The sequence below is a fragment of the Canis lupus genome, chromosome 7 (assembly GCF_048164855.1).
Source record: "Canis lupus baileyi chromosome 7, mCanLup2.hap1, whole genome shotgun sequence".
NCBI lineage: Eukaryota > Metazoa > Chordata > Mammalia > Carnivora > Canidae > Canis > Canis lupus.
In genome coordinates this window covers 22797859-22822632 of record NC_132844.1, presented here as the reverse complement: position 1 = coordinate 22822632, position 24774 = coordinate 22797859, and the positions used below count along the sequence as shown (strand labels likewise).

The following is a 24774-nucleotide window of genomic DNA, read 5'->3' as shown; positions in this document are numbered from 1 at the left end:
CTATATTATTGTGTTTAAAATGTTCAGGTAGAGAAGTATATTGGATTGAGAAACTATGTTTTAAAATTTTGAAATTGTTGTTTCTTAGAGTTTGGTAGTATGGTTACTCTGGGGTAACAAAAACCTGAAACTTGTATGTGTAGGTGTTGGCTGGGTGGAGAGTAGGCAATGTATTTTGGATACAGGGACAAGCAAGTGCAAATACAATATATACAAACAAAAATCCAAATATTCAACATTTGAGATGAAATTAAGTACATTATATACATCCATACCTTGGATGATAATATGGAGTCAATTACAAGAAATGAAGTGGTTCTGTAGGTACTGACACAAAGATATTCTTTATTATATTATTTAGGGAGAAAATACAGATGATAAAATCCTGTTTGTTTTTTAAACAAACTATGTGTGTGTCTGTGTGTGTATCCACATACATTTGTATCTGTGCTCACAGAAACAAAGTTCTGGGAGAGTACAAACCAAATTGTTAATTGTGTTATTCCTGGGAAGTGAGTGGGTCATGGCAGTGATACAAAGATTTTTTTAAAATTTAATATACTTATGTTTTAATTTTTTCGATTTTTAATTAATTTTAAAAGATTTTATTTATTTATTCATGAGAGAGACAAAGAGAGAAAGAGAGAGGCAGAGACATAGGCAGAGGGAGAAGCAGCCTCCCTGCAAGGAGCCCGTTGTGGGACTCGATCCTGGATCCCTGGCTCACATGCTTAGCCGAAGGCAGATGCTCAACCGCTGAGCCACCCAAGGGTCCTGAGTTTTTTTTTTTTTTTAAACAGCCAAACTGTGTACATTTTGTAATGGACTATTTTTTAAAGAAAAAGAATGTTTTATATGGAAACATGTGGGCTTCTCCTAAAATGCATTTGTTAATAAGTACATAGGAAGCATCAAGACATTTCTTGTGGCAATTCTTTACTAATCTTTTACAAAATAGGCTAGGTTAGATTAGTGGTTTTCTAACATTTTTAAAGCCATGGAACCTGTTGTTTAAACTCAATACTAGTGGGATTACTGTATCTGAAACTGATGAAATCAGTTAGTTGGTGGAACCTGGGAGTGAGGGGCTTCTGTTGGTGTTCCCCTCCCCTTATAATCTTTTGACAGACCCTAGGGCTTGCTGAACACAGTTTGAAATACACTGTTCTCTTCCCAGGATGCTTTTGATTTAGTCCTTCCTGAAGGTCAGAGGGAGATACTAGCTCTGTGATTCTAAAGCACAGAGAATAAAGAATGCCTACAGGTAACCCCAGAATTCTCTCTTGCCTTGCAGAAAACACATTTAAAAGCAAGAGACATTCATGTCATGTAAGATAGTTCCAGATGTACAATAGCAGAGGCACAGTTTTTATTTTTCATTTCTTGGCTTTGGAGTCTTATAATCTTAAAATGCAAGTTTTATGATCTGTGCCCTTTTTATATTCACAAAATGACTAGAACAGTTGTTAAACTAACAAATATAGGTTCTATACACATCTATACATGTCTGGCTTCTCTGCCAATCTTAAATGTAATGAAACAAACAGCTTTAAAAAGTAAAACATTATTTTGTATTTGTCTAAAAATATTCATCTTTCAAGTCCAAGCAACTGAACAAAGAAATTAAATTTAAAAGGCATAAACACTAATAGTGAAATTTAAACCAATTTTGAAGGAATTTCTTTTCTTTTGGGATGTGTACATAATTTTATATTTAGTGTTTCATGCCTAACATTTGATTTTTGGGATGAGTATTAGAAGCAAAATTTCTTAATGCCGTATATTGTTAGGATAGTTAATAAAACTTGTTTTGACATAAATATGCTTGTGTGTTTAAAATAGAGAAGGCGTATTATCATAATTTATTCACGTAGACCCAAGTTTTTCTTCTCTGCCTTAAATGGTTTTATTTTTATTTAAAATGTGTGTGTGTGTGCGCACCGCAAGCACGCATGACCAGCTAGTGGAAGGAAATAAAACAGCCATAAAACAGATGAAAAAAACTCAGTTCCCCACAAGGTGGTACTGTGGTTCTTTCACTCTTTCAAAAATCTAAGCACAGAATTGGTATTTCTCCACTTGTCTTCCTTCCCCCCAACATTTTACAGGTGATCTACAATTAGATTCTAGTAAAAATGAGAAATAATTTCAAGGGAAACTTGGTACTTTTAGGATGGAGGTAAATGGCAACTAAAAATTCTCTATTTCGACCTTTTTAGAAGAGTTTTTTTCCCCCTTAACTTTTTGCTTCTTTTTATATACAAACTTTGGTTGTAGTTTTTGGTATTGTATTTATACTTTTTATAGTATCTATACTATGTGTATGTAGTAGCAGCTTTTGTTGTTACAAAAAATAGCATTATCAGACATCTTTAAAATGTTTCAATAAATGAGCACAAATGTAACTTCTCATTTTTAGGCAATTCAACTTTCTCCCTCTTCTAATCAATCTCAGTGAAGAACTTGATCTAAACTTCAGTTCTATAGGTAAAAATTACACAGCATGGCTTAGAAAAAGACAACAAAACACTTGAGTAGATCTTGTGCTATGTTTTTAAAAAAGATTTTATTTATTTATTCATGAGAGACACAGAGAGGCAGAGACCTAGACAGGAGGCTGCAGGCTTCCAGAATCACGCCCAGGGCGGAAGGCAGGCGCTAAGCCGCTGAGCCACCCTGGCGTCCCCGCGCTATTTCTTCTTACACTTTATCTTTCAGCTTATTTGAAGATTCGAAAAATTTGTTCACGTGTGAATATGGAACATCACATACAAGTTCGTTTTTCTCTGTAGTAGGGAATCAAGGCAAATCGTCGCAAGACTGGGTTCCAGGATCAGTTTCTGGGTTCTGCCGGCTGGTAGCTTGCGACGCCTGCGCTCTTGCGTAGAATTCAGGGCCTGGCCGAGGGGACACAATGACAAGGGTAGCGGTAGTCTCAGGGGTCCTGCATAGCAGAAAATTACCGGTCGGAAGTGGGGCGAGGGCCCGTGTGTCTTGCGACCGCGTTTACATAGTAAGCAGAGCTCTTCCTTGACTGACTGACTGGGGTGGCCCGGGGAGCGGCCCCACGGATGTGGTAGGGATTTGCCTTGGCAATCCTAGAGTCTAGGAAGTGGAAACACATCTTTGATGAATTTGTTGGCTTACAGTAATGAACATGGAAAGAAAACGGCGAAATGGACCAAAAAAAATAATAAATAAATAAATAATAAAAAAAGAAGAAGTAAAAGGATTCTGGGAGAGATTGGGGAGACAAAACCAAGGGAAAAACCCAGGATCAGAAATGACCATAAAAGCCAGGGAAGAGAGGACAATATAGGGGAGGAAGCAGCACAACTGAAGGAAGACGGGGCAGGGCCCTAGGAGCTCGAGGCTGGGCTCCCGTCCTCTCCTGTCATCCCCCGGGGAGCCGGCGGAGACGGCGTCTTCGGTCCCGTTTAACGGGTGGGAAACGTCGACCCTAAGGGGTTAGAGAGCAGCTCAAGGTCGCCGAGCTAAGTTCCAGAGCCGGGATGCTCGCCCTGCTGGCCCCGACCCGGGGTCCGGCGGGATCGCGCCAGCCCTGCCCAGGGCGGAGGGCGTGCAGGGCGGGCGGAGCGCAGGACCCCCCGACTGGAGTGCGGCTCCGGGGCGCCGCGGGGGCCGGGAGCGGGGCGCTCGGCACATCCCCAACCGGGCCGTCCGGCGGCGGCGCGCAGGCTGCGGGCGTCTCTGTCCTCCCGGCCCGAGTCGGGCCGAGCAGCGAGGGCGAGCGGCGCTGGGCTCCTGCAAGGGCGGGGGCATCCCAGGTGTTCCCGCTCGGCGCCGGGGTCCCCCAGGGAAGCCGTCGCGGTGTCCCCGCTCCCCCTGGGCCGCGTGCGCCGTCACCCCCGCCCCCGCCCGCGGACGCGCCCACGCGGTAGGTGCCGCTTAACCGCGCGCCCCGGGCGGGCTCGTGCTCTGGCGGAGCGTACCTGCCAGTGAGCGCGCCATCAGGCACAGGGAAGCCGAGGGCATCTGCTAACCTCCGGTAACTTACGCGAGTGTACACAAATACGTAAGAGTGGAGACGTGTGCGCCTACAGGAGGTAAAAACAAAACCATCACCGGGAAGAAGAATGCCCAGGTTGCGAGTCCGTGCGGTTGCGTGTCAAGAGCACCCCCGTTCGACGAATAGCTCCTGCCAATGCTTAGTGATTGTTCGATGATTATTAATTGACGAGACACCTTTCACCTGAAAATGGCTTGTCTCCGTTGTCTTTCTTCGCAGAGAACTGCGAATTAAAGTTTCTTTGTTAGGGAGAACAAAGAAGAACCCACATTATTTTAAGGAGGCTTTAGCATTTGACTTGGCAAACCGTTTTGCTAAAAGATCAACCTTCGCTCTCTGATTCGCCCCCTCCCTGTCACAGCCTCAGTGCTGGCTTGTCTTTGCAACAAGGCTAATGCTCCCCGTTGGCTTGGGGGCCCCTCTCTTTCAGAGTTTTAGCAGTTTAGAAGTAAGAGGAGATTTAGAAGCCGCTGAGCACATTCTACCTCTTTCTTTCACGCAGGAGGTAAAAGAGGCCTGCAGAAGTCAAGGTCACCTTGCAAGTTTGTGCCAAAGCATGGGACCAACACCAGGTCCCCACCCTCGTGCTCTGCTTGTTTGTTGGAGTAGTGGTCAACTGTTGCCATGGTCTCCCTTCACTTGGCCCCCCCACCCTATGCTCATCCTTCCTCTTGGGAGCCCACTAAAAACTCCCTTCTTGGAAGTTTGTCAAGAAGGCAATGTCTTCTTCCTTTTCATCTTAAAAATTATTTTCTTTTGCTGTCAGATTCATTCTGACATAGATCAGGGGTGGAAAAGTGTGTGGTATAGAATAGAGTCATTAGTAAATCCATCTCGTTTTTTGTTTCATTTGACAGCAACACATTAAATTAATCCCTGTCCAAAAGAATCACATTAAGGGAGCTGTCAATGCTAATCCCCAGCTCATTGTTGCTACCTAGCTCAGGGTTGACTTTAATAGGTCGCGCTGACATTTGTTTCTTCAGAGACACATCGGTGACTTCATCCAGACCCAAATCTGTTCTCATCAAAAAGTGGAGGCACTGGCAATTTATACAGACCCCGAATTTTTTTGGGTTCCTAGCTTGGGGTTTGGGCGCTTGTTGGAAACAGCGATTCATACTTACACATTTAACTGAGTAACGATGCTTATAACAATAAAAAGAAAATAGGTAGAATTTTTCAGAAAAACAAAAAACTGATTTACAAAAAATTTAAAGCTAGAATGATAACTTTTGTTCTTATACTACAAATGTAGCATCCTCTTATTAGCTGCTATCGTTATCTATAGATCTGATTGCACAAATACTGGATTTAAGATGAGAAAAAAATGAGAAATAAAATGAGAGAAGAATAGATTATGTGGACTAATGAAAAGGGGGAAAGAAGCAAGGATGAGAAAATCTGGACAAACATAAAAGATCTATAGAAAAAATGGAAAAAGGGGGGAATTTACTAGCAAGGAAAAATAAGATTTAATCAGTAATTTAGATAGAATTTGGGCAGTGTAGAAAGTAGGAAAAATACATTATAATACGATAAAATGTTCCTTTAACCAATCTTTAGAAATTATGGTTATGGAATGTTTTCTTCAAATGTAATGTCTCCCTCTCTATCCTGTTTTCCACACCTTCCCCCAACCCCTGCATACTGATATGGATTATCCAGCTTTGTGCTTATGACATTTATGGATTCCAGATCTGACAATCATATATTAGTCTTTGTCTGGGTAGCTAAGAAGAAGCAGAGGACTAATCCAATCTTAAATCATTTAACCTGTTCTTAAAATATGCCTCTCACCTGGTTATTATTATTGAATGCTAAAACTCCAGATACACCAATGCTTTGTACTCAGCACAATGTTTTGTACATAGTAGGCATTCAATGAATAATTTTACATCAATAATGAATGTTTGTGTAACACATTATTATTGTAGATATTTGGCAAATTTTTTTTTTTTTACAGGCCCCACTCAGAAAAGAATGCACCAAACACATTCGCATTTATTTTTTTTAAGCAAATGACAAAGACCCAGTTTACCAGCTTTAGTTTTTTTTAAACCTAAGCTTAACATTACATATTTAAACAATTGTCAAATCTTACTAAGTTGCCAGCGTTCATGCACAACTAGAAAAACATCCTCAATTTATATTAAACGAGAAATGTATTACCATTAATGCATTAATATCTCTCACTACTAAATACTGAAAAAATTTGAAATTATTTTTGTGGAAGATTCATCCTGGCAATGTTAATTTCACAGCAGGCTGACTCTACTTGGCTCACATTTCAAACACAATGGAAAAGCAGGTCCGTGCTGGTGTTAGTGTACGAAAGAGTCACGGCCACCTTGGATTATGTTTAATAAAAAAGCAAAGTGCATACAGAGATTTACAACAATTTTTAAAGACAAAAAAAAAAAACAAAACAAAAACAAAAACAAAACAAAACAAAAAAACCCCCAAACAATGGTCCTATTATGTGGTCCCAACAATAAACTCAAAAGTCTATGACAAATAGGGCTCCGATGAGCTGTGTATAAATACTTCAGATTAGGTACAGTTATACTGAAAGTTGAGTTCGTTTGAAATCTTCAAAAAAAAGCGTTCCTGTCAGTCCTCAATGGTGCCCGTTACAGCTAACATTTCTGCTACACGCGTGCGTTGTTACTTGTTATCCAAGCGTAGCAGCTGCTCCTTACCATTTATCGTTAAGGACTTTAACTGGCCGTTCTCTTCAACTTCTACTCTTTCTTCACCATTCTCTACAATTCTCTTTGTAGTGATTTTTCTGCCATTAACCATTTTAGTAGAAGTGGATATAGATTTGAACTTGCCCATCCCACTACCACCAAATGTCGTGGAAGAGAACGAAGTGAGGCCCCCGTGACCTGGCGATGCGAAGGAAGTAAATCCTGTATCAAAAGAAGAAAACCCTCCTCCAAAAGACGGAAATCCACCGAAGGCGGAGAAGAACGACCCCGTGCCTCGGTTCCTGCCCCCACGGGGGCCTCTTCGGCTCCCAAAGAAGTCCTCAAATGGGTCTTCAAAGAAGTCAAAGGAAAACGGGTCCCTTCCACCAAAAAATTCCCTGAAGACATCATCTGGGTTACGGAATGTGAAGCCAAACTCAAATGGAGTGTCAAAATGAAGTCCACCTCCACCTCCACCATTTAGTCCTCCTTTGCCGTATCTGTCATAGATGTCCCGTTTTTTTGCATCTGATAACACCTCATACGCCTCAGCTATTTGGCAAAATATTTTTGTTTTGTTTTTATTGACGTTTGATTTGCCAACATACAGTATAACACCCAGTGCTCATCCCATCAAGTGCCCTCTTCAGTGCCCATCACCCAGTTATCCCAATCCCCCGCCCACCTCCCCTTCTGCAACCCTTTGTTCTTTTCCCAGATGGCAAAGTTTTGAAGATGAAGTGGGAGCTAAAAATTAAGAAGATGGGCATCCATTATTTAACAAACTTATATTGAGTAAATACTGCACATTTGCTATATCCACATACCAAAAAAAAGCATATATATATTTTATTTTTACTAACTGAATCATACTTTATTCATATTGGAAAGTGATACTGTAAATCTTTTGTCAAGTGAAAACTCACCTCTGCTTCAGTTTTTTCCCCTTAAGATCTGTATTTTTTTTTAAATTTTTATTTATTTATGATAGTCACACACACACAGAGAGGCAGAGACATAGGCAGAGGGAGAAGCAAGCTCCATGCACCGGGAGCCCGACGTGGGACTCGATCCGGGTCTCCAGGATCGCGCCCTGGGCCAAAGGCAGGCGCCAAACCGCTGCGCCACCCAGGGATCCCCAAGATCTGTATTTTCAAGTAAACATGGCACACTTATACCTCTTACTTTCACGATTTCAGTTATTTTTATTTTATTTTACTTTTATTATGGTTTTCATCTCCTTTTGCTCCCTCTGTCTCCTCAGAATCACCTCTGAACATAACCATTTAAAAAGTTACTCTTACATAATATCTGTAAAACACAGAACTACCTATCAAAGGCAATTTCATATATTTGAGTGATTGAACAACTGAGGTTCATTCTCACAAAAACGGGGTAGGGTTTTTGTGGTCTACATAATAAGACTACCAAGGATCAGTAATAAAAGAACTATGCATGCATTCAACAATGTCTAGACAAATGCCAGGAGCATGAGGAATAAAAACTTAGGTTCATATTGCACCAGTGGACTAAGACCTAGTTGACATTTTAGAAATTGGTGGGCTACAGCAGACATGAATAGAATGCTTAAACTCCAGATACTCCAATGCTTTGTACTCAGCACAATGTCTTGTACGTAGTAGGCATTCAATGAATAATTTTTACATCAATAATGGGTGTTTGTGTAACACATGTGTGCAGGAGGTAATGTAGGACAGATTTGAATACAGATAGGAAACAGAAAAGAGAAGGCCAGTGGGGTGGTAGAGTTGGACATTGTTAGTTGTAGAAGTGGGCGTAATTGGTGGTACTTTTCTGGGTTACAATGACTAAGGAACTTGCTCTAGGAATTAAAGCAGAGGGTAAAGCCAGTAGGCAATAATGCAGAGGATATATGAGTACTTAACCTTTGGAAATGTATACATATGGACTGATCACTTTATTCATGCTCAGATAAGAGCTTTGCCTTCAAAGAATATGTATTTTAAAGGAATAGCATATGTTTTCAAATTTAAATAATCCACTGTGTATAATGATGTATCAGGAAATAACGTTCAGTGATTGAACTTCAGTGTGTACCTCATGGTTCTGTGCAGTTAGGAAAAGCTCCTCTCTTCTCTGTTGGATGGTGGAAGCAGGGAATTCCCTAATGTCAACCTATTGGTGGTAGATCTCAAGGCCACTAGTGGAAGCTGGGATGGGGCTTGGGGGAATCTTATCAGTTTGGTGGTGGCTGTAGTGGCAGTGGGGTTTTAGGGTGGGAAACTTTTTAGTAGAGTAAACCTCCAGTCACTCTCCAGAACCTCAAGACCATTTCCTAATACCCCTCCCATCCACTAATCCTCCTACTATTATTTTCTTTACTGGCCCATGGGTTGGTCTGCCTGTTTTCCTTTTTCTACAACTGTTTCCTATGGTTTTCATGTGGGTTTTTCTTCATCCTATGGTGGAATAGAGATTCACTGCTTTTGCCCTATCACTCATCTGACCTTGAAGCAAATACAGCATTTTTTAAAAAAGGGATTGTTTTTATTAGTAATGATGCAAAAGGAGGGGACAGATAGAAGTGTAAGGGTATCCCACTTTTCCCTTCTTTTACACAGGTAGATTTTTATGGAATCAAAAATATATATAGAAGGACCTAAATCAGAGGCCAAGTTTCAGACTTCAGTTTAATTATTTGTCACAGAAGTTGGAGTAGATGTCAGGGAAGGGCAAGGCTTCTGAGAGGATGGTGAAGATTTGGAGCAGGCATGGGCACTGCTGGCAATGTAGCAGCTTGGACTGGGTGGGGTAAGACAAGGACAGGGAAGAAAAAGTCAGTTCTGGGCCTTTATTCTCCACTCTCCTCACTTGCCTCTGCTTCTGAATACAGGCTTCCTAGTGGGTTCCCTCACCCCACCCCCCAGCCTCAGTCCAGGACAGCAGGGAGCAGGTGAGAAGTCAGAAACGCAAGATTGTTTCTAAGTGTTGATAATTTTCTCTGCGCTTTTGATGTCCTCTCATTGCTGACCTGTGGCACATTTCCACGATATTGTTTTCTGGGTTAGTAGACCAGGCTGTGGAATATAAAGAACACCCAAGGGGGGAAAGGGATGGGTAGGAACTTACATACTTTTAGTTTTGTTCTATTGCTTCTAAGCTTTTGGAAAAGACTGTAACTGACAACCACAACCCATTTTCAAACTTAAATTATATCTGTGCAATTTAGGTAGAAAGCCCCTGGGTAGATATGGTACCTTTTTTCAGTGCCTGCCAGGGTACCAACCACATTGAAGGCATTTAACAAATAATGATAATAATTTAAAGCAATGGGAGCATTGGGTGTATAGGGAGATAAGAAACTGGAAGACTGGGGCCTACTAATAATTAATAATGTCTCAGGAGGTGGTCCTACTGTTTTTGGATTTTAAATCCCCTTGTTCAATTTCTTGCTGGAGTGAATTCCACACAAAAAAGAATAATCTTTAATTTGATACTTAGTCACTTCAGTGTCCTGTGCTGAGCTGGCTAAGATTGCATATTCTTATGAAAATATACGCATTCATAATCAGTCTGATAATGTTGCTCCCCAGGGCTTCTAAATGCAAAAGCAAGAGATCATATATTCAGATATGTGGCTTCAAAGTCATAGGATCATCTGAGAAGTTTGCATTTCTCATTTTTTACTTTTTATTCTTGGAATTGAAAGGAAAACAACACCGTGAAAACTTCTAATTAAATACATAATGAAACAAGGCCCAGCACCGGTGAGTTAAGGCTTCACCAGGAATGAATTCTTGTCCTTTTATGTGATAGAAAGAAATGACAGACATTGTAATAAAATGATAGGATAACTAGACTATGCTTTTGATTAAGGTTTGATTACCAATTTTTTTTTTGCTGCTCCTTATGCTTACATCCTGAAGATTTGGAGTCTGCACTTATTTATTTAGGTTAGAATATTCAGAGATCATGGGAAAGGCTGCCCCCAAAGGAAGATTGAAAGGAATGCAATGTGTGTCTTCTATGCCCATCCCTTCTTCCAGTATGTTCTTTTTTTTTTTTTTTTTTTTTTTTTAATGTCGGTTATACCCTTTAGCACCTTGGGTTTATTTATTTATTTATTTTTAAATGTTCTTCTTTTTTTTTTTTTTAAGAGAGAATCTTTTTTTTTTTTTTTATATTTGATTTATTTATTTATTTATTCATGAGAGACACAGAGAGAGAGAGAGAAGGCAGAAACACAGGCAGAGGTTGAAGCAGGCTCCATGCAGGGAGCCTGACGTGGGACTTGATCCTGGGACTCCAGGATCACACCCTGGGCCAAAGGCAGGCGCTAAACCATTAAGCCACCCAGGGATCCCTCTAGCACCTTGGGTTTAGTTTAGACTTTCATTCTCTTCTCTGGGTCAAGGCTTGTTATTCTTTGCTTTTCTGAACTGACTCTGTTTCATTTTAGATTCTGCTTTCATAATGTTTTTGAATCTTTCCTCTCCTCTATATCCTCTTTGCCACAGTCTTATTTTGAGACTGCACCATCTCTTGTCTGAATTACTACAATAGCTTCTTGACTGGTACATTCAGTATGGTCTTCTTGTAGTCCATCCTTTACCTGATGTTAGAGTTTTTGTTTTGTTTTATTTATTTATTTCTTAAAACACAGGTCTGATTTTGTCTCTCCTCTGGTTAAAAATTTTGACACCCCACTTCCATCAGCCTTCAGATAAAGATCATACTCCTTAGCAGAGCATAAAAAGTACTTTGTCATCTGGTCCCTGGCTATCTTCCCAGCACCATCAATTGCTACCTGACCATGGATCTTCGTACATGTGTCTTTAAAAGGGCTGCTTTGCTCCATCCATACCTTTGAACGTGACAGTCTGTCTCCTTGGATTGCATTTTTCCCTTTGTTTCTCTGAAAGATGCCTGCCTTTCCTTCAAGGCTCACCTTGAAATTACCTTATTGAATTGAAAGTGGCAATTATTTCCTCCTCATTTCCACACTACTTTTTAGGGGAATCTGTCCTTGGACTGGGTTAGGAGTAAGTCAGATTCTCTTTCTAGGAATTGATATGGGGAGTGACTTAGTTGGCTATGGATGTTGGATGAGTAAGGTCTTAAGGTTTCAAGAGTTGATGTGGTCATATGTGCAAGCCAAGAAAGTTGAAAATGGAGCAATTGCAGGAAAAAGTGTATATGAAAGAGTTGCTAATAAGAATTGGTTCTCATTGGTTTATCAATTCTTATTGGAGTCCCTCTTGAGACTGCAGTTGCCTTTCAGAAACTCTTTGCTATTTATGCTAATATGTTCTTTTTTAAAAAAAATATTTTATTTATTACTCATAAGAGACACACACATACACACACACATACAGAGAGAGAGAGAGAGAGAGAGAGAGGCAGAGACATAGGCCCCTATGTTAATATGTTCTTTATTTAACTTGTCTAGTTGAGTTTATGTTTTTTGTTGTAAAATGATTTTTTATTAAGACTTATCAAGGGGTACCTGGGTGGCTCAGTTGGTTAAGTATCTCTCTTTGGCTCAGGTCATGATCTCAGGGTCTTGGAATTAAGCCCTGCATCAGGCTCCCTGCTCAGCAAGGAGTCTGCTTCTCGCTCTCCCTCCATGCTGGCTCTCTCTCTCTCACTCTTGCTCTCAAATAAATAAAATCTTAAAAAAAAAAAAAAGACTCATCTAATATATGTGATAAAATGATTGTATATATATCCATCTTTTCCATCAGACAGTAAACTCCCTGATGGTAGGGGCACAGTTTTATTTTTATTTTTTATTTTTTAAAATATTTTATTTATTATTCTTGAGAAAGAGAGAGAGAGAGGCAGAGACACAAGCAGAGGGAGAAGCAGGCTCCATTCAGGGAGCTTGACATGGGTCTCGATCCCCGGTCTCCAGGATCACATCCTGGGCTGAAGGCGGCGCTAAACCGCAGAGCCACCCAGGCTGCCCAGGGACACTGTTTTATTAGTGTTTTTATTTTATTATCTTGAAATCCCAACAGTTAGTTTAGCTGTAGTAGATTGACAATATACGTTTGAATGAATGGATACTAACCTTTTTTTCAATGCCTTTTCTAATAAAGAGCCTATGAAATTACAAAGTTGGGTTGCTATCATAGTGGATGATAAAATGTTAGGTCTTCTGATTACATATTTGTATTTTAATAAGGGCTTTCTGGAATCAATCCTTTGAGGTACAGGAAAAGCTATAAAAGTGGGAATTTATCAGTATTGGATTTCATGGAGAGATATTTTGGGAGCCTTTCAATGTCTGAAATTATAACAAATACTAGTTCAGGGCCAGAGGGGGATATGGCCAACACCAGGAGTAAAGGACTCCTTTCCTGCAGGGACTGATGGAGTGGGAACCAGGACTGGGACCTTACTGCCTAGCACTGCATTTACTTCTTTCCAAATGGTTTTGTATCAGCACAGATCATCCAGGAAAAACAGAAGATAGTCTTAGAGAAACTCAATCAAAATACTGAGTTATTTGAGGTAATACCATGATGTAGAAAGCTCACTTTGTGAATCAGTATATTGCTCTTTAAATATTGTTATCTTTAATAATATGCTCTCATACACTTTCTGCACTGGAATTACTGACCAAATGACACTTAAAAGACATCAAATAAACAATTATTTTCTAAGGTGTAAATTAAAGAGGATGTTGTCATATGAGAGCTGAGACTTTACTATAGGAAAATCAAATGGGACGGATCATTGAAATTAGCCTGAGATGAATGTTTCTCACTCTCAGATTTAACCTTCCAAGGTTTTTAGGTCATATATTTTTGATCTCTACTTACAAGTGAGATGTATATTTTTACCCTCTTTTCTTCCTGATTTACAGTATTACATTAAGAAGCCTTCCCTTTTTTGGCTACACCAAGACTCTCTCTCTCTCTTTTTTTTTTTTTTTGGTTGGTTAAACCAGGGCAGTGAAACTGTCATTTCTCAAACTGCCATCCTCACTAACTGGCATTTCTCTTGGTGCAGATACTTTTGAGAACATCAGCTTTTATCAGACCAGAGCCTATTTAACATGAGGCCTCTTCTACACAAACAGGGAACGCATCCTTTTTAATACTGTTCTGGTAATACCCTTGCATTAGAGGCTGGCTTTATTTGAGAACTTAATAAATTCTACTTGTGGTTTAAGGTGATATTCCTTTTAACATTAAATGTAATTATAATAGGGTAGAGGTACAGTGTAGGCATGTTGTTGGATAAACACATACATTTATGGATGCTTAACAGATTCTGTGCTTATTCTTCCCTAGTGAAAAATGTTTCTCAGCTCTAGTAAAATGCATATGCACTATCCTCTAGAGAATCTAAGAACATAAATGGAAGTTAAACAGCTGGACAGAATGCCAATGTTTTAAAATATAGCTGGGAATCAAAGTTAGAAAGCAAAAAGACCTCTTTAGCTTCAAAGGTAGCCAATTAAATTGCAAACACTATTGATAATAGTTGCTTTATTCAGAGCCTTATTATATAAAACTCCATGCTGTCTTGAAACTGAAGAGGTTGCCATGCAGTCGTCTCCATAATCCATAATTGAAAGAATCATAAATGTAACAATTATTTCCCTCTATGATTGCTTTCACAAATTTCTTGTTCTCTGCAGGATCCTTGTGTTTTTTTTTCTTTCAGCTCATTGCAACAATCAAGCAATTATAGTGTGATTCATATTTAAGATTAAATTTTGCATGTCTACTGAGATATATAAAAATCTCTATTTTTCATAATTGTGAGCTATCTTTATATAATCAATCAACTTTTTAAGTAAGTAGTATTGATTGCAATATATCCTTTATAAGTAATATCTATTTGGCCTAATTTTTTTATCAATCAATGGCTTATAACAATGTCATTAAAGATGGACATAAATAGTATAATATTCAAATGGGAAAAACTACTCTGATGAAAACAAGATAAGAAATAAAAGCAATTCTTATATGTTGTATTTAATCTAATCTTTAAAAAGTCCTGTCATCCTCCAGAAGATATTTCTGGCTTTCAGGACTTTAAAATGCTAGTAATGAACTAGATGAAGATGTTATTACTTCCTGGGTTCGATACTGTCATACTGTAGATATCGTGCAGTGACAGACGATACTTAGAAATCTATTTTTTCTTCCCTATATTTAAGGAAGTTCAGTTAATATTTGTTTAGGAATGATAGCTCACCAGGCTTGGATCGGAGCTGGTCAGCTTCTCTGAAAACCATAATTTAACAGTTGGGTTTAAGGAGAGAGGTAAAGCTCTCTTTCTTTTTGCCCACTTCTCATTCCACCTCATGTCTAGTGAGAGAAGTTGGAGTGAAACTAAATAGGGAAGAGGAGAAGAAAAATTAAAGAGAAGTGAGGGCATAGTTCTAAGGGGGTTCTCATGCATTTTGAACAAGTGAAATGAAAGTAGCTCTCCACTTGTAAGTTCAAACTCTTTCTATTAAAAAAGAAAAAAGCCATCAAGGTGTGTCATCTTAACCAAAGCTGATAGTACTTTGTAATATTTTAGACTTTATTTATAAAACATTCATGTATTTCTTTTCATTTATAACCTATATATTTTAATGAAAACCCTCATATTTTACTTAACTTCAGAGGCCATCTAAATCATTCTCCTAATTGTACAGGAGAACCACTGAATATTCTGTATTATAATTAGGGTGATTACATACTTTATTGTCCAAATCTGGACACTGAAAATAAAAGAAGTTGCTATTAATAATTATCCCAGGACACCAGGTATAAACTGGGGAATTAAGATTTATGACCACCTTTATTATAAAAAATAGGAGCTAAGATTGCCAAATGGTTGAATCATTAACATTAATTTAACTGTTTTTTATTGTTCTGCCATTATGACCAAGGAAAAGTTAAATTGGCTATTCTAATTATAGCTAACATTTTTGATCACTTATTATGTACCAAGCAATATTATGAGTATTTTATTTCCAAAACCATGATTAAGCCTCATCATAACTCTGAGGTTGCTATTCTTTTCCCTATTTCATAGATGAGGAAACTGAGGTCTAGAGAGATTAAATTCCTTGTCCAAAGCTGCAAAGCTAGTAGTAAAAGAGGTGGGATGGATGCATAGCCAAATATTTTGGCTCCAGAGTTTATGTCTTAACCATCACCTTATTTTGCCTCTCATATATCCAGGACTGATGGTTGTGGAGGAAGGTCTTGAATAGCAGTAGTATTTGAAGGACTAAACAGATCTCAAAGGTTTGCAATCCTAGGGGCCATAAAACTTTGGAAATCCAGGGTAGCAGGTTGTGAAGTAGATGCTTAGAGACCAGTAAAAATACCTGGTATTAAAAATCAGAAATTATAGAATGAAACTGCAGTTATGGATGACCCTTGGTGTGCTTCCTAACGTGTGGATCTTACACATGCTTCAAGGAAGCAGAAATGATAACCACATGGTGGGTTCAGGGCAAGCAGAGGCAAAAGGAATATCTGACTTAGATGAGGAATGAAGGTAGGAAATGGAGACTGATGACTATTCTTTGGTCTACACATGAGCTATATACACAACCTTGGCTTCAGTTTTTATTTATAGAAGGGAATGACTTGCTCTTGTTTCTAGGGAATAAAAGAATGAGAGAAAGCTCATGGAAACAGGGACAAAGGGAGGTGTTTTCAGTTAATGCACTGGGGCTCATTGGCACAGCCTCCAATCCTGGCTACCATTAAACTGCTAGAGACCACACAGAGGTTCCACAATGCTGAGTCTGTGTGAGAAATCACAGAGAAACCACTGGATCCATCATTCCTTGATTTCTAGCTTTCTTTATAATAGGACATTATGGGATTCAAGCATTAAGAGCAATATACTGCCAGTTCTAATGTGGATTGTGTTGATTTTTTTTTTTAATTTTTAAAACATTTTTGTTAGAGTTTTATTTACTTATTTATTAGAGAAAAAGAGGGAGGGAGGGAGGGAGAGAGAGACAGCATGATCATGGGGAGGAGCAGAGGGAGAGGGAGAGGCAGACTGTGGAGTGTGGAACCTGTCTTGGAGCTCAATGTGGGGCTGGATTCCCACAATCCCAAGATCATGACCTGAGCCAAAATCAAGAATTGGACACTTCATGGACTGAGCCATAGCCAAACAGGTGCTCCAGGTAGTGTTGATCTCTTAGACAGTTATTTTCATCTTTATCAACCAAGAAATCTCTGGTTCTAATCATTTATCATCATATTTATTTTGGTACAAACATATTTATTATATAAACTTTTAAAGCCTTTGACATATTATTTCTAAGTTTCCTTTTAAGAATATGAGAATACATTCATTCACCTCTTTTATTGATAATTTACTTACCTGGTCTCAGTTGTTTTATTCATTAAACTGCCAAACTTAATCTTGATTGTATTGGTCAATGTTATTGAAGATCCTTTTATTGAATAATGATACCAACAAGGAGAAAATAATTCCTGTCTTCAAAGTATAAGAGCCAAAAAGCAAACCAAAACAAACAATAAGCAATGTAATCAAAAGTCACATAAACAAGGGCAGATGATAATAGAATCACTTATATTAACTCTCAGTGGCTATACTTTAAAAGGATATTCCCCAGATATTTTCTCCTATCCTAATCTGTTTGAATATTATTAAGTATTTTTGCAAAACAGTCAAGGACAAAAATAAAAATATGAACGAAAAAATTATCTTAAACTAAATAAAATCCTGAAGTTTAGTTTATATTTATAAAATGCCTGTATATTTTTTCCATGTCACTATTTAAAAAAAAAAAAAAACCTCTAGTTTTAAATTAGAAGAGAGATCAGAGGTTATTTAATTCAGTCTCCTTCATAGAGTGAGCAACTGAGGATCAGAATTTTTCAGGTCTTGTTCAAGCTCGCTTGGAAGCACAAACAGAAACAGGATCCCTTGGTCTGCAGCCCTTCCAGTAATTTTGTATCCACCTAAAATAAAAAAAATTAATATGTGAATAGAATACATAATATACTCTATAAAACTAGTGCTAAAAGATAAAGGCAGAAATTTAATTCAGGGAAATGTATTTTTTTTTTCTCTAACAAAATAACACATTCCTGTGATGCACACTAAATCAGTACAAAATCAGCAAACTGCATAAATAATTCTAAATTCTAATCTTGCTTTTGTCACTGTCTTTGTGCAGTATTTGGTAGGTCATTTCACCTCAATGACAGTTACCCCATATACACAATAGGAAAAATAATGTCTTTATTTTCTGAGGTGGAGAAAAGGCTGTCTTGTTCTTTTTTTTTTTTTTAATGCATCGACAATAGGAAGGGAGTTTGAAATTCCACATTATGGACATACTATCATGTTTTAAGAAGCAAATTATTTGAAGTACTAACAATATATAGTTAAGCAAGACAGAAAGTATTTACTCATATTCTTTATTTATGCCTTTGATTTCTATTTATTCTTTATTTATGCCTTTGATTTCAATTCTATTCTTTTCTGTATATATGTTTTTTTTGTCTTGACCAAATTCTTTTTAGAAATAAGTTGTGTTGTAAAACTACAATAACTTTTCTGAACTTAGTAAACCAAGTTAAATCTAATAATTTTTCCCTGAATTCCTGCCTTAGCTCAAGGGACTATTGCCATTGGTCACATTAACTGGGTATTTACTGAATCTCCATTACTCTCTGACATTATAGCTGAACCAAAAATAAGAGAGCACAAATACAGAGGGTAAATTGTGAATAAATAGCACAGCTACTTAACTCTTTTTATGTATGTATGTTTATATTTTTTTTAGAGATTGAGGCAGGCTTTCATTTTAGGTTAGAGAAACAAAAATGAAGGAAGAACTCAAATAATCTGTTTTGGAGTAATATCTTTCTTAAATTAAATGTTTAAATTATAATATTAGAAGAAGCATAATCCCAATCCATATTTCAACTTCAGTGTATACAAGACTTAATTATAGAGATTATTCAAAATACTTGATGCCTTTTTATGGGAAAACTAACATTTAAATCTCTTTGACAAAGGTCTGTTTGCTACTCCTCATTTGCATTGTCTATTGTACAGAACAGATAAAATGTAGAGTTGCCTTGTTCCTTATTAAAGGCATATCCATTTTAATCTTGACATAAGTTTGAGTCAAAGGACTGTCTTTTAAATAGAATTATTCCTTGGACTTAATATGTTGGCACTTCTTTTATGGTTCTGATTGTATTTTTATTTTAACCATTAGAGGGCACGTTAGTCCAAGAAATATTAAACAAAAAGCGTAGCAACAAGAAGGAAATAGATGTAGAAGTAGTAGGCAGAAAAAATTATGTATTTAACTATGCTTATGTTCACTCATTGTCATTTGCAACATAATTTACCAGGTTTTCTTATTCTGAAAAGAATTCAGGTGTATATAGTTTCATACGAGAAATAAATCTCCCCTTTTTATTGCTAGCTACTACTCCTAGGAGAATAAGGTTGGCCTAGTTGAATTTGGCAAGGTTGACTATTATGTGGCCAAGGAGGACATAATAAATCATGGCATTTGAAGAACATCCTGAGTTCAAAGTTACATACGATTAGGTTATTATGAAGTAAGTGAATGCCAGTCCCTGGTTTTGTAGTTAAAAAAGACAAGAAAAGCACCTAAGTGTGAATGAATGCAGCTCAGCAACTATGCTTCACTGAAAGTATTTATAACCTTTAAAATTTGGTACAAATTACAGAGAGAACAATGGATGGCCCCAGAATGAACAAAAGGCTTTATTTTACTAGAAAGGCTTGGCTGAGGTCATAAACTGCAAGAGGGCAGGCAGCTCAAGAGGCTTATGAATGACTGTAGAGTCTCAGAATGAGTTCATTTGTTTTCAATCTACAGCAAACTGTTATTATTTCTAATGTTCAGTCTTTTGCTCTAAAGGCTGCAGGTTTTAATCTGTAAAGCTGAAATAGATACCAGCTAGTATTGAATAATAATGCTTTTATGACGTTAAGTTAAAGGAATACTTTAAATGATTAATTCATTAATTTATTTAATAAAGCTAATTGAGCACTTGCTAAATTTAAAGTTCTGGGCTAGGTGCAAGGGAATAAAGAGATTAATATGTTGTTCCTGGCTTGAAAATATGCTTTCTTTTTTTTTTTTTTTAATTGCCCTTGATTTACAGAGAAATAAATCAGCAAATAGCTGTAGCATATAATAACTTTACATATTAGTGGGAGAATAGAAAAGAGATTTTTCCAACCTATTACAAAAAATATTTTACATTATATGTTTAAGGGAACTGAGGTATAGGCAAAATCATTAGTATATACTATCTTCAGTTTAAGGCTGCAGCACTGCTCTGGTAATATTTTTTTCTGAGAGTCAATTATACAATAAATCATAGTAATTAGTTGCATAAAACAAGGTAATAATGTAATTAAAACCAAAATATTTACTTGCTATAGAAGATACTTTTATGCATCTTAATTCTGCTCCTTGCAAGCTAATAATACTCTATAGGAATTTCTGTGTGGCTTTTACATCTGGTGGTTGTGGAATTAGCATGTACAAAGAGAGCTCAGAATTATGCTTTAATTATGATTTGAATGATGATTTGAGGCTGAGCATGAGTTGTCAACAGAATTGTGAGCTGGGGGAAAAAGAGATAAGGACTGTTAGTGGGATTAAAAAGTATATTTGCAGTCACTTACTTTAAAGTGCCTTTTGTTTTAAAAGAAGTAATTAATGTTAGGAATTAATTGGTTCAGATTCTTGATTTTAAAGTTATCACTTGGTTGCTAAGATGAAGCCTTTTCAGAATTACTACACGATATGCATTGACAGGAACATTTCAGTTGAAAGGTAGAAAACATAATTGAAAAGCTAGCTTTTGAGTGCCTGCTTATCACCCTAATTGATAGCAGATGAGTCCACGGAACTAAATCCTGTAGTTCAATAAAAAATTTATTTTGCTGGATTTTACATTATGATGCATGGTTTCCTCTAAGAGCTAAATATTTTTGTTAACGTTTTGATATAACAGTAGGCTTTGAGTGGAGCCTGGTCAGTATGCATTAACTATTATAAAGCAATTAGTAAGTAAAAATTATATACAAAAAATGGATCTAGATATAGAATTTAAAAAGTTTTTTAAGATTTGGATAACCAATTAGGGTATTCATAAAATGAAGCCATGAAGAATGGTATTTCAGGTGTGTATTTATTGACATAGGAATCATATTACAAAACAGGCTATATAGTATGAGGCCCATCAGTGTTAGAAAAAACAACATATGTAGGAGTGGGGAAAACCGGTAGGACATATATCAATGTTAACCATGGTTATCTCAGGCAGTAGAATTGTGGGAGATTTTAATTTTTAAAAAAATTTTCATTAGGCATATCTGTATTTTCCTTATTTTTCTACAGCAAACATTTAATTATGTGATAGATTATGACATATTAGTATCATATGTTAACATTCTGGTCTGCATAATGTTTAGCAGGAAAATCTTCATATGAGTTTAGGATGTAATTGTGTACTCTTGCTGCTATTTAGTTGGTCCTAACATATATTTACAATTCCTATTTATTCATTTGTCCTCTGTTTTGTATCACAGAAACATTTTACCAAGTCTTAAAGATTTAGGAAAATATATCATGGATAGTACCTAATTGGTCTCATATGAATAAGAAGATAGAATGAATTCATAACTAGAAAAAAAGGACAATCGAACAATGGACCTGAATTTAAGCTTTGCAAATATAGGAGAAGGGAATATTTAAGATAATATGAAGGAAATGTATAGGATATGACCTGGGCATATAGAAAGGATGAAATGAAAGGCAGTAGATCCAAATTATACTACATTTGAATCTGCACATGGGGAGAAGGATAATAGAACTAACTATTGGTAATGATTGATCAAACCAGTCAGGAAAGAAGGTGTGACTTTCATTTAAAAAAAGATGACAGGCTGGCTATACAATAAGATTGTATCCCTTTGAGGAGAAAACATGGTCCAATTGATCTGCTCAAGGAAAGTTTATTTTCTTATTTTTATTTAAGAGAGTAGCTTTTGGCAGGTGTATTCTTAGGGTACTGTGATTCTGACAACACATCAGTGTAAACAGTTGAACCACACATAGAAAAATCAAATGAGATGGGTGGATGTAAGTAGAAGGTAAGCAGGAATTTCTATTGTAGAAAGAGGAGAAATGACTTCTAAAAGATTTACTTGGAAAAAAAAACCATATAGACATATTCACACACTCACACACATAGATATACACATCATAGTGCTTTGTGGCATCTCTGTGGCTCTAGGTTAAGCAGGATCAAGCTATAAAAGAAAAAGATTGCTTTCCTAGATGAGATTAATAGCTAATCATGAGGTAAGTATTTATTAAGTTGTTGCAAGTAAATGTTACAAAATCAAAGTTTAAGGGAAGAAGTTATATTGCTGGGGATACAGTATTAAGCTTCTTTTTCCCCTTTGTGATTAAACGAGATACTCCAGTGGGTATTTTATTTTTTCTGCTTCATAGGCTGTCTTCATTCTGATATGTGGAAAACAGCTTTTAACTACTAGTGAATAATCAATTTCCATTACAATTTTATTAACAGTGAGTAATTAATCAGTCTCACAATTTTATTTAGAATGTTGGTTCAAATATCTGGCTGTATTTTTTTTCAGCCTAAATGATAATTTGTAAACCAACCATGTTTCAAATTGGTCCTTTATCCGATGAACTGATTTTTGTGAGAGAGAAAGCTTAGAAAAATTTCTAATTAGTGCTAAGACCTGATTTTCTGTGGCTCACTGCTTCATGTATTCTACTTCTTCAAATTATGCTGTAGGAAATGTCTTTAGAGGTTGGTGTTTTCTATTGATCTCTACAATTGTCTTCAGTAATTTAGAAGTTAACTGTGCAGTGATTTTTCAAGAATATGCAGGAGCTTTGAGTCAGCACACACTCCTCTCCACCGAGCCAGGGGACAAAGATCGTTGTAGCCCCTCATCGGCTCCAAGCATAAGAGTGGGATGCATGGAGTCCAGCTGTCAGTTCATTTCCTCTGTGTAACTTTCCTGTTCTTTCAGCTTGCCATTCACTCCTTAAATGCCTCTTCCCTTATAAGCTGAGAAGGGATTTGTGCAGCATGAGCTTACCTGAGAAACTAAAGATCATTAATTAGAAAGGTGCTTCTGGGCAACAGGAAATTTTTCATTGGAAAGGTTTCAAATCTAAGAAAGTAATTAATTTCTCTGTGGAAGAAGATCACGTTTTTGTCTTCTGATGTCCTTCCCAATTTCAATTGAATGGTTTAAGGCACAAAGGAGGGAATATGACTCCTCTCTCATTAACCCTCACAGTTTGGCTCTCTCTTTTCTGTCTCTTTCCTTTCCTCTTCCTTTTCAGCATTAGTGGTACCTTCTAGGGATTTTGGGTGACATTTTATTTTATTTTTGTGAGAAAAAGTTAAGGAATTTGTTGGAAGGAATATAACACAATAAGTCTTTTTCTTAAGATGCATATAGTGTCAGAAGAAGTTTTTAGACTAAAATGTTTATTAAAATGACAAATTAAGAAAGATAGTTGCAATAAATACAATGTTTTGCCATCATATATATATATATATATGTATGAAAGAGAGAGAGACCTTACAGCCTTACAAAAGATACTGAAACCTCAAAAAAAAAAAAAAACAACTTGAATCAAAATGAAAAGAAACAACATGGGCAGACATTTCAAAGAAGAAATAGAAGGACCTAAAATTTATTATTAGTAGTAAGCAAAGAAATTAATATTGAAGCAAGATATATGGGAAAAGTTTATGTATGTATATATCTACCTATCATCTATCATCATTGTTGTCACCTAGTATTAGTACAAACTTGTGGATTCCTATTTTATTCATTGAATTATAATTCTTACTGTATTTATTTTCCTGCTCCACTTGTCCCAGATTTGAACAGTGGGAGGCCCTTTAAGCCAGCCTTGTATTTTTCTGATTAGCTTCCATCATTTTTTTGAGTGATTTTTTACTTTCTGGCATAAGAAGATGTTTAAGGCTGATCTTAAACTTTTCCTGCCACAGACCTGGAATCAGCATTTCTGCAAGGAACTTTTTGTTCCAATTACTAGGAAATAGTGTTTAGAAACCAAGATGAGATGTTAAATGTGCTCATTGTTCTGAGGCCTGTTTAGTGGGTATAACTTGTGCATGTGTGTTTGTGTATTAGAAATCAGGAGCTCATGGGACGCCTGGGTGGCTCAGTGGTTGAGTGCCTTCTGGTCAGGTCGTGATCCTGGAGTCCCGGGAATGAGTCCCACATCAGGCTTCCTGGATGGAGCCTGCTTCTCCCTCTGCCTATGTCCCTGCCTCTCTCTCTGTGTCCTTCATGAATAAATAAATAAAAATCTTAAAAAAAAAAAAAGAAATCATGAGCTCATACTGATAACTCTAATTTCAATCCAAAGTCACAAAGTTCTTTATTTGCCTTTCTGTCTTCTGTATTTGCATGTCTCCCTGGAGAGTTCTCTGCAGAGAGAACTCTGGCTGTGGCCGCATCAACACATTTACCCATTTGCTTATCTCGTTGATGCACATCAACTTTTTTAAGAATTCATATACCTTTACCACTACAAAAACAAACCTAAGATGAGATCCAGATTTGTTTACAATTCTTTTATTTACTAGCCAGTATTCAAAAGTAGTTTTGGTTAGTTCTCTATTTCTCACATGATATGCTTATATTATTTATTTAAAATACAGTTTGGATTACTTATTTCTATTTGCATTTAATTTTATAGTTTTCCTCATTTTTGTTGATTTACTTTTATTTTTTGAATACACTAACATGCTTTCAAAAGTATCCTAAAAGATATACCAGGTATCCTCAATCCTTCCTTTATCCCTTTTATTCCATTCCCGCCGCCTCTTTCTAAGTAACCAATTTCATGATTTTCTAGATTATCTTTTCTATGGCATTTCCAAAAAAAGCATGTTCCTGTATATTTCCTACTTTTTCTTCTTTCTTAGACAAAGGTAGCATACTGTATATGCATTTTTGCATTGATATGAA

At 37.0% G+C, this 24774-nt stretch overlaps 1 protein-coding gene across 1 annotated transcript; it reads right to left on the bottom strand.

Annotated features, from left to right (window-relative positions):
• Positions 1 to 6010: 6010 nt before the first annotated feature.
• LOC140636380 (dnaJ homolog subfamily B member 6-like) lies at positions 6011 to 11563 on the bottom strand. The gene is made up of 2 exons (XM_072831615.1): positions 11413 to 11563; positions 6011 to 7347 (listed from the first exon to the last, which is right to left on the bottom strand). Exons 1-2 carry the CDS (start codon positions 11561 to 11563, stop codon positions 6698 to 6700), a joined length of 801 nt encoding a protein of 266 aa, XP_072687716.1. The 3' UTR covers positions 6011 to 6697.
• Positions 11564 to 24774: the final 13211 nt, after the last annotated feature.

Coding starts and splice junctions, on each gene's coding strand:
- LOC140636380 (XM_072831615.1), bottom strand. CDS start 11,563: ATGGAGCAAAGCAGCCCTTTTAAAGACACATGTACGAAGATCCATGGT. Junction 7,348..11,412: donor TTATCTGAAGGCTGATGGAA/GTGGGGTGTCAA, acceptor TGATGGGATGAG/CACTGGGTGTTATACTGTAT.